Raw genomic sequence first — 13,322 nt, 5'->3', positions numbered from 1 at the left:
GAAATGATATCTGTCATATTGGTTGTACCCCGTGTCTGCCATTCATGAATTAATTTATTATTAAACATGTATTTATTTAGTTTTACTTCAGAATTTGGTTTTGATGATGCGGTCTCAAAATTCATATGATGGTTTCTTGAGTTGTGTGTAAAGGAATCTGTGCCTATATGTCTCCTTTAACAAAAAAATCTATTTAATAAAACAATTTGTACACTGATCTTGTACAAATTGTTATATTAAAGGGTGCTGCGATGAGAAAAATAAGCATGAAGAGGAGGGATCAGTTGAAAAGTTGAATAAACGGCAAAATGTTGTGGCGACCCTCTTTGAACAGGCTTCTCTCTGCAGGAGCCTGAGAGGAGGAGGAGTTTGGTCGTCAGGGAGATTCACCTCACCAGGTCTGGCTGCTCTATGTATGCTGGTGGCATTCAGCCAGTCTCTCTATCTCTCTCTCTCTCTCTCTCTCTCTCTCTCTCTCTCTCTTCCCCCCCTCTCTCCCTTCCCGCTGGTTTGGTTGTATTTTGATGTATGTATAATATATGTTGAATATTCCCCACTCGCCCATGTGGGTGGTCCTGTGTTTCCTCTGTCAAGAACAGGGTTCAGTATAGTATCTGAGCCGTTTCCTAGGACTGCGCTCTTCCGGACAGAGATCTTGGATCTTGTTCCAAGAATCTGCTGGAGCCACTCCTCCACGTTTGGGGGTTACAACCCGAGTGCTCCGATAACCACTGATAACGTGTGTGTGTGTGTGTGTGTGTGTATGTGTGTCAGAGTGGGAGTGAGTTGAAATAGCACTGCTCAATCATCTGTGCTGTTTGAGTTTGAGTCAGTTGAGGGTTTCCATGGCAACCCACAACCTTGGAAACCCACTATCTTCGTCCAGATGAGGTGATGATGCAGTGCTTGTGGGTGTGTGTGTGTGTGTGTGTGTCGTCTCAGTGAACCATTTGTTTGCAAGTGACAGCGTGAGGAAAATACAAGGCTCTGTCATGCGTAAGTTTAAATGAAATGCTTCCAAACAACTGCAGAGAAAGTGGATTTACTCACCTGTAAAGGGTAACATTTTTGTACCTAATGAAGCACATACTCTAAAACTTTCATGCACTTGCTATTTTGAGAAGCCGCTTGCATAACAGAGATCTCAACAAAATCTTTTCAGTGAGCACTGAAACAGTCTCAAACTTTCATTCGTTTGCGGACTGTTGCACGGAAGTGCAGAGTTCCAGGAGGCTTTATCACATCCACTATTTTACCCCATGTTTAATTAATCGCCTTTTATATTTTTGGATCCCTGGATGACAATGTTAGTCTGTTGTGATCTTAAAGAGATGCATGACTTACTGTTAACAGAGGTTAGTGCCTGTGTAAGATGACAACAAGGATAAAGACGTTATCTAAAAGCCCATCTGTGAATCCTGTGTGAGCGTTACATGCCACTGATTTTCATGCATCAAAGTCCTGCCAAAAAAAACAACCCTCTCAGCTCTTTGACCTCAGTGCTTTTAGGAGTCTATTTTAGCTTTTTACAATGGTTTTCCACAGCTTGTGAATCTCAAGAGCCTGAGAAGAGACAGACAGACAAACAGGCAGGAATGGGAGATAAAACAGTAGAAAGCAGAAAAGGGCAATTAAGTCAAGATGGTTGCAATCTTATTCTGAAACCTCACAGGGTATTTTTTTTTTTAATAAAAAGTTTAATTGTGCTGCAGTGAATCCATTACTCCCACAAGGAGTGGGGCTTCTACTTGGAGGAGGAGGGTATAGCTGTAATTAAACGTGATCCAAGAGGGGTGTGTTTACCGTGTACAATTATCGGAGAACCTCCTCAAGAATGGGGGAGGAGATGTTTAGAGTCAGTTTACAGATCATATGATTTGCAACTGAGTAGCAAATACATTAGACTTTTCCATTAGAAATTCACAACAGAGCAATAATTTAAAAAATAACCGTGCATTTTTAAAATGATGTTGACAAGTTAATGTCTTTTATGGATAATGATAGACATGGATTTATTCATCCCCAGATCACTCTGTGTTGCTGGCCCGACAGAGGAGACACAGAAACCTTACAGATAGATGGGAAAATTATTTTTTTTACGTCCACAATTATCTGTATCATTATCATGAATATATATTTTTAAATAGTGTCGGACGTGTGTATGAGCTTTGCTGTCTAATTACTGCGAGAAGTCACAAAACGTCCGGAAAATGGGTTAAAGTGAGGGGGGAAATAAATAAAATGTAAATTTATATTATAATGTCAAAACTTAGTTCACGAAATCCTCCAAGGTTTGAGAAGTTAAATACACCAAACGGAATCGCACTAATCTCTTTATGTTTCCATATTTGTGAGCCCTCAGCCAGTCGTCGGTCTTTGATGCCACCGGATTGGGATTTCTGACTTGAAACAGTTTGAGTTGACCCCAAACTTTTCTGCATTAGTTCTTCTGGACCCTTCGGTGTTCATGCATGGTCCAGGACAACTACCCCTCCCCCCCCCCCCCCCACCCCCACCCCCTCTGACCCAACAGCCAAGGCGTTGGCTTTGGCAGCCACTGGGGCTTCAGTTCACCTACGTACTGTTCTTAGGATTACCTTCAAAGACTCTTACAACTAAAACCATTAGGGAGCTAAGTACCGGTGTTAGTTTCCTTTCCATTTTAAAACAAATACCATTTTCACCTGGGTGGTTACGTCTAAGATAATAATATTCTATTTGAAATACGACTGTGCACAGTTTATCTGGCTGTGCAGTCATTAAAAACTGGGCTAAAACCATTAGCTTTAGGTCAAAACAAAAGAAAGTGTCAATAACTTCTCCCTTGGTCAATATTGGTACAAAAAACTGATTCGGAGAGGTCCAGTAAAACCCCCGCGAGAACGTTCTTCAAACTATAAGCATGTTTTCAAGTTGTGTTTCAAAAGTTTTATTATAATAAATATACTTGATTGTATGTACATTATCTGACACAGCAGTAGACTGTATACAAATCCTCTATTCACATGTTGTGATGTATACATTCAACACTGATTGCAAGAGAAGAAGATGGAAACCCTGTAAAGAAACATGAACAGGCTTACAGTGAAAGAGTGCAGTAGTAAAAGACCGCGGGCGTCCCTCAGGTCCCAGGGCTCTGAAGTAGCACATTGTGATGTGATGCAATGAAGTGAGACGCAGGCCTACTACAATCCGACTCTACAGATTTGTTTATGGCGTATTCAAACCGTGCTGACAAGGAGTGTAGATCAGTGGCGCCTTGTTCACATCCAACCTGTGTGGTGTGAAGAGCAAAGGTTAACAGAGGACCCCTGCTCGATCAGTGTTAACACGACCCTACTTTCTCCGACTGTGTGGACCCCCTGCTCCTCAGAACACGACCGACTTTGCTGGAATAAAATCACACATGTTAACGCATCAACCAGCAGCCCATCAAGGGGAATACTTAGCAGGAGGATACGCCTGAGCTTTCCCACTAATCCACCTGGATTACGTCTTTTATATCATCCTGATGGCCAGACACTGTCACGTAATGGTATGTCTTTTACGCAACGCCCCCCCCCCCCCTTCCAAAAATAGGATACCCCCTCTGCCCCTCCAAATTCTGCTCTGTGCGTCGTCGGTCCTCCCCAGAGTGACACACAACGGCTATGTCGTTCTACATTTTTATCTAGTGCAACTCCTCGACTCCACCGAATACATTCACAAATCCAATAAAGATGAATAACTTGTCCACACAAGGAGGCAAACAGCTCTCTCTCTCTCTCTCTCTCTCTCTCTCTCTCTCTCTCTCGCGTGGAGCCGCTGTGCTGGCAGTGGGCAGCCTGTCCATCGGGGTGGGCTGCCGGGGGTCCGGGACAGCTCAGGACATATTGATCACCAGATACCCCAGGACCACGGCGACAAAGACGATGATGACGAACCCGGCCACGGCGCAGATGGTTGCGAAGCCAGTGTCCCTGCCGCCTGCGCCGTCCTCCTCCTTCGGCTCCTCTTCGCAGATGGAGATGACGCCCACGGAGGAATTCCCCACGCTCATGTTGGACTTGAGCTCGGCGCCCGCCTCCTGCTTCGCCTCCACGGCCCACGGCGCCACCTGGACCTTCATCTCCATCTCCTCCATCATCTGGCTCACCTGGGTGATCTCGGAGCGCAGGTCCCTGAGGTCCGCCGTGTCGACGTTGCTGTCCGCCTCGTACTTCATGTTCTGCACGCTCATGGCCCGCGCCGCCACGGTGGTGGTGCTGCCGGTCATGCCCGTCTGGATGAGGTGCCGCGTCGGCACCTTGAGGGGGAACTCCTGCCCTATCTCCAGCGACCTCTTCATGTCCACCTCCAGCAGGTCCATGCTGCTCGAGAAGAGCACCCACAGGCGCTCGTACTCGGCCCGGTCCTCTTTGCTGATGGTCTTGTCTTTGAGCAGCGAGGTCAGCTTGGTCCGGTTGGCCACGGCCAGCTCCTGGGCCTTCTTGCGGGTTCTCTTCAGCTCCTCTCGCAGGTTCTGCGAGTCCGACGTGCTGCCCAGGGCGATGACCAGGTGCCTGTAGCAGGCGGTCACTTTGTTCAAAGCGTCCAGCATTGTTTTGCACTCCTCTTTCCCCATGGCTGATTTTTTTTTGAATGTTGTGTTATGTCCTCGTCAGAGTTATGGAATGTAAACCAAAAAGAAAGAAAGAAAAAAATGCCTGAGGAGAAATGGCGAGCTCGTTGCAGGCTTACAGTGGTGGAGACGTCGTCCTCGCTTCAGTTTCCACGGGAGCACATCCCCAGCTCTACAAATCCCCTCAACGCACCAGTCAGAGCAAATTCCTCTCTATCCATGCTCTTTCCTGTCAGCGAGCAGGCACAGAGAGCGGCTTAGAAATTAATGCGACCGTAAATGGCTTTAGGTGCCATCGCGCTTCGCCACTCGGGATCAAACGTCTCCGGAGCGCCTCTCCTGCAGGACGTACGCGAACGGATGCGAAGCAATCCAACCTCCACTTAGTTTGGGTTTTTTTCTTCTTTTGTCCTGAATGAGATTGCGATCCAGATTCAGCCACAGGTGTCAAAACACCCAGCCTGACTGTTGTTTGTGGAGAGAGAACAAAAAAACCAAAAAACGGTGCGTCTCTCGTCAGCAGCTTGGCATAAGTCCGCACATGTTGGAAAGGTGGTGTGGTGACGCTGGGGAAAACGGAGATCCTCGTTCAAAAACAGTCGGCTGAGGAGCCTCCACGCGCGGCCAAACGAGCCATTGTGTTTTGGTTCGTGCGTGTCTGTACCGGGGGAGCTGTCCACTTCAGCACCCAATCGGTGGGGATGTTTAAATACCAGCGAGCGCCTTCCGTGGTCACATGCGCGCACGAGACAGAGCCACTCGGCTACAGGCGGAGAGGCAGGCAGGCAGACGCAGCAGCTCCTCTCCCATTGGTCTGCTCGCGCGCGTAAAACGCACCATTTTATTGGCTGCTGCGGTGCCTGATGCGGGCAGGGCCGCGAAGCCAATGAGCAGCGATGTCAAATCATAAAGCCCTCACCTATCTGCCACTGTCTACCTGCCACTGTCTACCTGCCACTATCTGTCTGCCACTATCCGTCTGCCACTGTCTACCTGCCACTATCCGTCTGCCACTGTCTACCTGCCACTATCCGTCTGCCACTGTCTACCTGCCACTATCTACCTGCCACTATCCGTCTGCCACTATCTACCTGCCACTATCCGTCTGCCACTGTCTACCTGCCACTGTCTACCTGCCACTATCTGTCTGCCACTGTCTACCTGCCACTGTCTACCTGCCACTATCCGTCTGCCACTGTCTACCTGCCACTATCCGTCTGCCACTGTCTACCTGCCACTGTCTACCTGCCACTATCTGTCTGCCACTGTCTACCTGCCACTGTCTACCTGCCACTATCCGTCTGCCACTATCTACCTGCCACTATCCGTCTGCCACTGTCTACCTGCCACTATCCGTCTGCCACTGTCTACCTGCCTCTATATGTCTGCCACTATCTGTCTGCCACTATCTATCTGCCATTAGCACGACCCCTGGGTCTGTGTTTCAGCCACATCCAGAGACAAAGTGATGCCTCGGCTGGTGACTTACACGATCCTCACTGGGCTGATGTGATTTCGAGATTCAGGTCTGCAGGATCAACGGGTTTAAAAAGGCAGTGACAAATGTCACTTAGTCAGTGCTCACCTCGTGTCTTCAATTTACTTGGTTGTATGTAGAACTGAAAAAGTAAAGCCTCAGATATTACTTCTTTTTTTTCTCTGCGTTTTGCGTTAGTTGTGTGTAAATTCGACCCACACACCTGCATGTGCACAGTTTGCAGCAGGAGAGGATGCCAGTTGCTCACAGCATTAGCTAATGTGTTGTTTACCCGGTTGACTCCTGCTGGGTTGAGAGGTGACAGGCAGAGTGTGGTGTTTGCTCTGGTTTGCTCTTTTTGCATTATTGAAGTGAACGAGGCCTAATGATCCGGTGACTGTCGTGTAAAGCTAACGCACTAAATGGACTGGAGGCCCAAGGAACTGAAGGGAGAGGCTCATCGCTAAATTACTCCCGCTCCTGCATTAGAATTGATGTTTTTATTCCATTTATACCTAGTTTGGAGAAGAAGAAAAATATGAATGCCATAGCCCCATTTAAAGCCCCAATTTAATTGTATAGGTATCTGCTCTATTGGGACTATGAACTCCATTTATTTGAAGTGCTGGTAATGATGACAGTGCTGTCATATAGCAAATATCTGGGCTGAGTCAGATGTTTTGTTAAGATCTTATTCTCTTTTGAATCTGTTTCCACAGCAACTGCTCACCTCAGGGCGAGCGCACTTATTCTGTTCTAATGGTGCAGGAAATCATCAAGAGTCACTCTCTTTGTCTCTCCGATTGTATTTAGTCTCACAGCTTTGCTGTTGTCAACAGACAAAGTCATTAAAAGGTTGTGTATTTCCTCACGAGAAATATATTTGTCCAAAGACATAACCCTGTGGCAAGTTTTTCTAATTTATAATCTTATTTTGTGCAATAAGTGGAAAATCAGCCAAAGACAGTGATAGATAAGATCCATGGCCTGTTGACAATTCCAAATTTGGACTTTCCTGTCTACTCAGTCTCGACTTAATCTCCTTTATGTGGAAAAACGTCTGACGATGTAAATGCAGAGTTGCAGGATTACGTTGTGAAATTGGCCGGACTGTCTGTTGGTCTGCATTCCTAAAATAAGGCTGCTGATATACCGATCTGATAGTTTTACATGTCAGGATTAGACAGACATGCTCTGATTGCTCTTAAAGTCAATACATCCTGGAAAAAGTAATGTGATTTCCTACGCAGAGGCTCGCCATGGTTTGCTGTTACACGAAATAGAATTACAAAACAGGGGCAGAAAAATTTGAGGAATTTATGACAAAAAAAAATAAATAGAAAATAGCTGCACCCAAATCAAGGGTGATGTTGGGTTACTTAAATAAATGACTTGACCTGGCTTTGTGTAATATCAAATGGAGGCCATGGTTTACCCAACCATAGGTGAGTAAATCATCACCCTCAATGCCTAAAAATGAAACTTTTGAATATATAACTTCATACACTGAGGACATCAAAGAATTTGAATAGCAAACAAAGTATGAAATCTATTTTTGATTATGTAAAAACTGTGGGCGGCACAATGGCGTGGTGGTGGTTGCTCACAGCAAGAAGGTTCTTGATTCGAATCAAGGTTCAGACCATCAAGACCACCATGTGTGGATTTTGCATGTTCTCCCCGTCTATGTAATATCAGCTGGGATTGGCTCCAGCCTTCCCGCTACCCTCAATGGATAAAGCCTTATAGATAATTGCTGCATGGATGGATGGTTAATACTGATGCGTAGGAGTCAGGAGACCTGCATCAGATAGTATTTCATGTGTTGGTCGGACTTCTTGGATGACAGGCTTCATTCACAGTTTGAAGAGCAGAGCCCTCAGCTCAGTGAGCAGAGTATTAACCTCCAACCCTGTGGACACAAATTGTGTCCAAATACTTTTTTCACAAAGGGTTAAATAGATTATAGTATATGACACCAAAAACTTTACCGACATAAGAATATAGACAAGAGAATTGAATCACTATGAAAGATGAGCAAAATTGTCCCCAGGTTCAAGAGGTTAAGATGAAGAGGACACCATAGGGGAGGAAAATAACTGATGCTATAAAATGATCTACAAACTCTATAATCCAGATTAGCAGGTTCCTAAAGGTCCTGGGATTAGCAGTATAATGCCCACTAATGTATCTTTTAATGGAGGATCTCGTCTCACTCTCAGGCATTTTAATTACATGGAATCAATGGTTTTAGGCAGGAAATGGACCCGGCTGAAAGTCACGATCAGATAATGGTCAAAAGGCAAGAATGTCCTGAGCAAACACATCCGGAGAAGTCTTGAATAACCTCTGTCGGCCCTGTTGATAATCCCAGTAACGACATCCTGCTCTGATTGCACTTTCCCCTAGCATTCCTTTATGCTTTCTAGATAAGGCCCACACAAGTTGTGGGCTGCGTAGTGCAACACAGAAAAGTATTTGTCTTATAACATTTTGATAAAAGGCATGTTGGAGGACTGGAGAAAAGAGCACACACAACTGGACACCTTGTACAAGAGCTATTCCTGTTTGCACTGTTCTTGCATTAAGACACTATACTGGTGTTTGTTTGCATGTTTCTGCAATAAAACAAAGTCAAGGGAGAACTTACAAACTCCTCTTTGAAAGCATCCTTGCATCCTGAGTGAGGTCCAGGACCTTTAATGTTGTGAGTCAGTTGTAACCACAAACCTCTGACCCACTGTGTGGTCAAAATATCATGTTCTATAAACCCCACTCATTTGCCTGCTCTAAGTTTGACATCTCACTTCTAAGTGATGCCCACATATGGTGGTAGACTGCCCTGTGTAGCCCTAATCTTACACAATCACGAAAAGCCGACCTGATGTCTTGTTCCTAGTGTATCGGGGGAAAAACACATTAAAAGCCAAAGATTACTTGTCTGGGCCCCAGATTTAAATTTCGAAGTACGTTGCAGTTTGTTTTAAGTGGTTTGGGACGGTTTAGCGGCGAGGCAGGCGGATGAGGGAGCCCGGAGATGGAGGGTGTTTGTGGAAGTACGCGGAAGATTCAGTCAGTCAGAAAAAGAAGCAGAGCACCGGGGGTGGGGGGAAGAGAGAGAGAGGGAGAGAGCTAGAGAAAGAGGAAGTCTGTCTTTGTTGAATTATTGATGGACCTCATCCACTATGTGGTCTCTTACACAGCACAGCAGGCAGCAGTGGGGGTGAGTCATGCCTCAACTCCATGAAGGTCCAGACTGAGGAGGATCTACACTCGACCTTGACTCCTTATACAACTATATTTTTGCGGGACCTGTCATTGATACAATACATTCCCTGGCCCCTTAATGTAACCGCAACCTTAACCTAATTCTACCCCCAATGCTAATGACCCCCACCCACCCACCCACCCACCCTCTCTTCCACCCTCACTGGGTGCTGCATCACTTTTTCCCTCAATCAATACAAAGCTTATGTGAGGGCTTTTAAGGTAAGCCTAGCTCTTCTTTTAATAGAGGGTTGAGAGGGGAGCATTATTGTGTGCGTGTGCGCGTGTGTGCGCGTGTGTGTGTGTGGTGTGAGAGAGAGAGAGTGGACTTGAACCAATGATATATAGCCACCCTTTTGTCATCTTAAAGATACCGTCACAGTTTGTACACCAACTAACTAGCTAACACCAACTAATACTGAATGGACATATTTATGGTGTTCATTTTTTTATAGAAAACATTTGTTTTCAGTCTGGGTGGTGGCAAGGTTCAGGCCACTGAGGCTGAGAGTAGTTTTTTCCTTATTTAAAAAGATAACCTACATTTCCTCAGACAGGACTCATAGTGAATGTCTGAAACTAAACTGAACGTATTTTTTTTGTTTTGTTTAAAGTAGGGTGGCGTAAGCCTCCCTATAGTGCTGCAGTATATAGTACACTTTCCATGCTAAACTGAGATGAGCCAAAAGATCCGTGGCATCTGCTGGGTCAAGGCTTATCTCTAATCCTGTCACATAAAAGTAACTCCTGAGAACCAGAGGGAGGATTGGCGATAGTGAATAAGCCAAGTTTGGGGACTGATGTCAGCGCAACAGGCTAAGACACATTATGTATTCACTGTGAATGATGCTGATTTAAATTAGCCTCTCTATAGGTTTCTATAGTCAATACATTACTGACCTTTAATGATCCTTAGCTGATTTTGTTATGTGTACTACGACCAAGGAGAACTAATGGCCAATGGGGGCGGGGGGGGGGGGCATTGTTGGTCCTTGCTTGTTTCACGCTTGCAGTTTTTGAAAAGCCAACAGATTGCCCTACTGAGAAAATCCCCTCTAAAAGGCTTCTAGGTTGGATTTGTGTGTGCGACGCGAAGGTGGATGCAGCAAAGATAAGCCTGTGCCAGGTCAGCGGTCATTCCATCATTGCCCGGCTCGTAACATCGTGTTACTCTTCATGCCACCGTGGACGAAGAGTCCCAAAGGTCAAAATGTTGACATGTCTGCTCTGACCTCCTGTCAGGCTCCATCTCTCCGTCATGTTTCTGTGTCGGAGGGAGAGTTTGAAATCACACATTGTTCTCACAGTGTAGACAGATGGTTTTGTGTACAGACACTCCAGTGTGGTCAGAATGTGCATCAGCAGAATTAGACGTGGGTTCATGTGATGTTAGAACTCAATGTCAATGACAACTGCATACATACATATTAATGACATACTCTACACTGCTATGCCTTCAAAAAGAGGAGAGAACACAAATCATCTTCATCCTTAATCCAATTTTTTTATAATCATGATAAAACTGACATTGATCAAATCGTATTTATGGATTGTCAGATATCATGAGTGATGTATATATTCAACTGATGTATGAGTACTAATTTAATGCAACAATTTTAAGGCTAAATACTTTAAGGCTTTTTCCGATCCCTTACAATAACTACACATATATTCTATGATGTCGTCCAACTTGTATGGACAAATATTCCCATTTCTTTTCTTCTTCCTCCTCTCTCTTTACTGTGGATAACTTGATGCCAAGCAGCTTCATTTAGATCCAAATACCAAGGCAGTATCACTTGAGGTGCTTCTCTCTTTACGAATTATTGAAGACTTTTCTGTATGCACCCTCTGTTTTTCTTTTCTTGTACTCTTCTCTCTTTTTTTTAAACAAGATATTTCCCTCAGGTGGCACGTCTCCACACACTGCTCCTGACACGACACAAAGCAGTTGAGGCCTGGTTGTGTGTCTTTGCAGAGAGCACAGTTTGACTTTGGAGAGGGGAAAATGTGCAAGCAATGAATTGTGATTATAAGTTTGCTTATTTTTAAAGGGATTGTTTTACAGTTTCTTTCAAATATGTTTATTCATTTAGTTAAAAAACGCTCAAACAGTCAGTTGTTCCATTGTTGTGTTTGAGCTAAGCGAACCGGCAGTTGGCAGAAGCTCTGTATCTAATCGACAAACATGTGGGCCATATATATCTTCCCTCCTAGCTTTCAGCAAATAAACGTAATAGTCAAAAGAAAAATATTTGGTAATTTTGGTTATTCTGGTAATATTTGTGTTACACAACAACCACTGGTGTAGTGCTGCAGAAGCACACGAGAATCAGACTCCAGCCATGCTTCAGCATTACATCCCCGAAAGTCAGTGAGTGAGTGAGAGTCGAGGTTCCTCATTGTCCCTTACTGAGTATCTATCATGTTTGGTACAGTGGGATTCACTCTCCGGCACTCACTTAATCGTGATTCAAAGATACTGGCTGTTTTTTAACCTTTGTTAATCCTATGTGTATAGTTTGTATAATATCCACTTATGTAATCAATGAGGAATTTAATCAAAGCTCAAATAATCATCATCATTGAGTGTCTGTCAGCCGCCCACTCAGGAACTGCCTCTTTGTGTCCCGTCCACGTGTCTTTTATCTAGAGAAACTTAAATATTTGGGCTTTTTTTCATAATGCAAACATATATTTGCAGATAACTAGTTGATAAATATTTTTTTTTTCCAATTATCATGTATTTTGTTGTGGACATTTTGTGTTACTTGAACATATAGCGCTGCACCCCTGACGAAACACGATACCCGAGGTAGATTAAAATACACCATATCAGCATAAAGTGGTTTACTGAGGTGTTTATATGTGAGGCAATACCAACACATTTTTAAACACCCATAACATCTTAATCTATTATTGTAATTCATGTGGAAAACACATTTTTAAACACCCATAACATCTTAATCTATTATTGTAATTCATGTGGAAAACTGCCAAAGTGGGTTAGGGTTAGGACAAAAAACTGAATTTTGTCCTACCATCGGTCTGGGATTGTGTCCTGACTCTGAACTCTCTTGCGTGTGTCCTTCTCTCTCTCACTCATTCTCCAAAAATATTTTCTCTCATAGCCTCTGATGTGAGCAAAGTCCTTCATCTCCCCTTTTATTCCTGCACCATACGCACAGACACAGACACACACACACACACACACACACACACTGACAAGGGGATCGCATCACATATTCGCTCCAACCACTCTCATCTCCACTCCACTTCGCTGCACTTCATTCCAAAACCTAGCATGTCAACAGAGGGTGATGGGGGGGATGCGTCGAAAATAATAAAGCACATGGGAACCCATGGCCCCCGGCGGGAGATTTTATTTGTTACATGAGCACTTAGCATTCATTATTTAATCAGATAACAAGGCTCCCGATTGCATCAAGAGTTAAAATCAAATAACTCTGCTTGTCTCAATTGTTATTCACATTCTCTAAAGCTTTTTGTGGTTCGTCCAAGTAGGAGATGTTAGGTGGGGGGGGTGTACATGAGGTGTGGGTGGCCTGTAGGAGGATGCAGCGGACAGTTTACATGTTGCTCCTTTGGCAGTCAGTGCGATGCTCATCTAGCCATAATGGAGCGAGAGATGTAGTGCTGGAAATGGAATGGGCTCCAGTCCCCTGAATCAGCCTTTAAGCTGCTTTAGAGGATTGCTGGGTATTTTTTTCCCCCTCTCCCTCCCTTTAACACAGACAGCTGATATTGTCTGTGAACCAGAACGGGAGAGGGCAGAATCCCTCAGCTCTCACTGCGCAGCCGCAGACACAGGGCAGGGAAGGGCCAAGCTGCTTTGTCTTGGCCTTATAATCCTCTCTTGCGAGACACGTGACAGCCCCGACGGCTGCCAGGGAGGTCATGCTGCTCCCTGCTCGGGACGTGCTGGCACAAGTGGGCACCTGCACCCAGGTGACCACG

General features: G+C 44.9%; 1 protein-coding gene across 1 annotated transcript; it reads right to left on the bottom strand.

The window, feature by feature from the left end:
- Positions 1 to 2,585: 2,585 nt before the first annotated feature.
- On the bottom strand, positions 2,586 to 5,346 carry si:ch73-167i17.6 (regulator of G-protein signaling 9-binding protein). Its single transcript, XM_035628371.2, has one exon. It carries the CDS (start codon positions 4,601 to 4,603, stop codon positions 3,863 to 3,865), a length of 741 nt encoding a protein of 246 aa, XP_035484264.1. The 5' UTR covers positions 4,604 to 5,346; the 3' UTR covers positions 2,586 to 3,862.
- Between the last annotated feature and the right edge of the window lie 7,976 nt (positions 5,347 to 13,322).

This window comes from Scophthalmus maximus, chromosome 4 (genome assembly GCF_022379125.1).
Source record: "Scophthalmus maximus strain ysfricsl-2021 chromosome 4, ASM2237912v1, whole genome shotgun sequence".
Classification (NCBI taxonomy): domain Eukaryota; kingdom Metazoa; phylum Chordata; class Actinopteri; order Pleuronectiformes; family Scophthalmidae; genus Scophthalmus; species Scophthalmus maximus.
Note: the sequence above shows the minus strand (reverse complement) of the source record. Positions and strands in the feature narration are given on the sequence as shown.

Excerpts from the sequence above, each read along its gene's own strand:
- si:ch73-167i17.6 (XM_035628371.2), bottom strand. The coding sequence starts at position 4,603 with ATGGGGAAAGAGGAGTGCAAAACAATGCTGGACGCTTTGAACAAAGTG.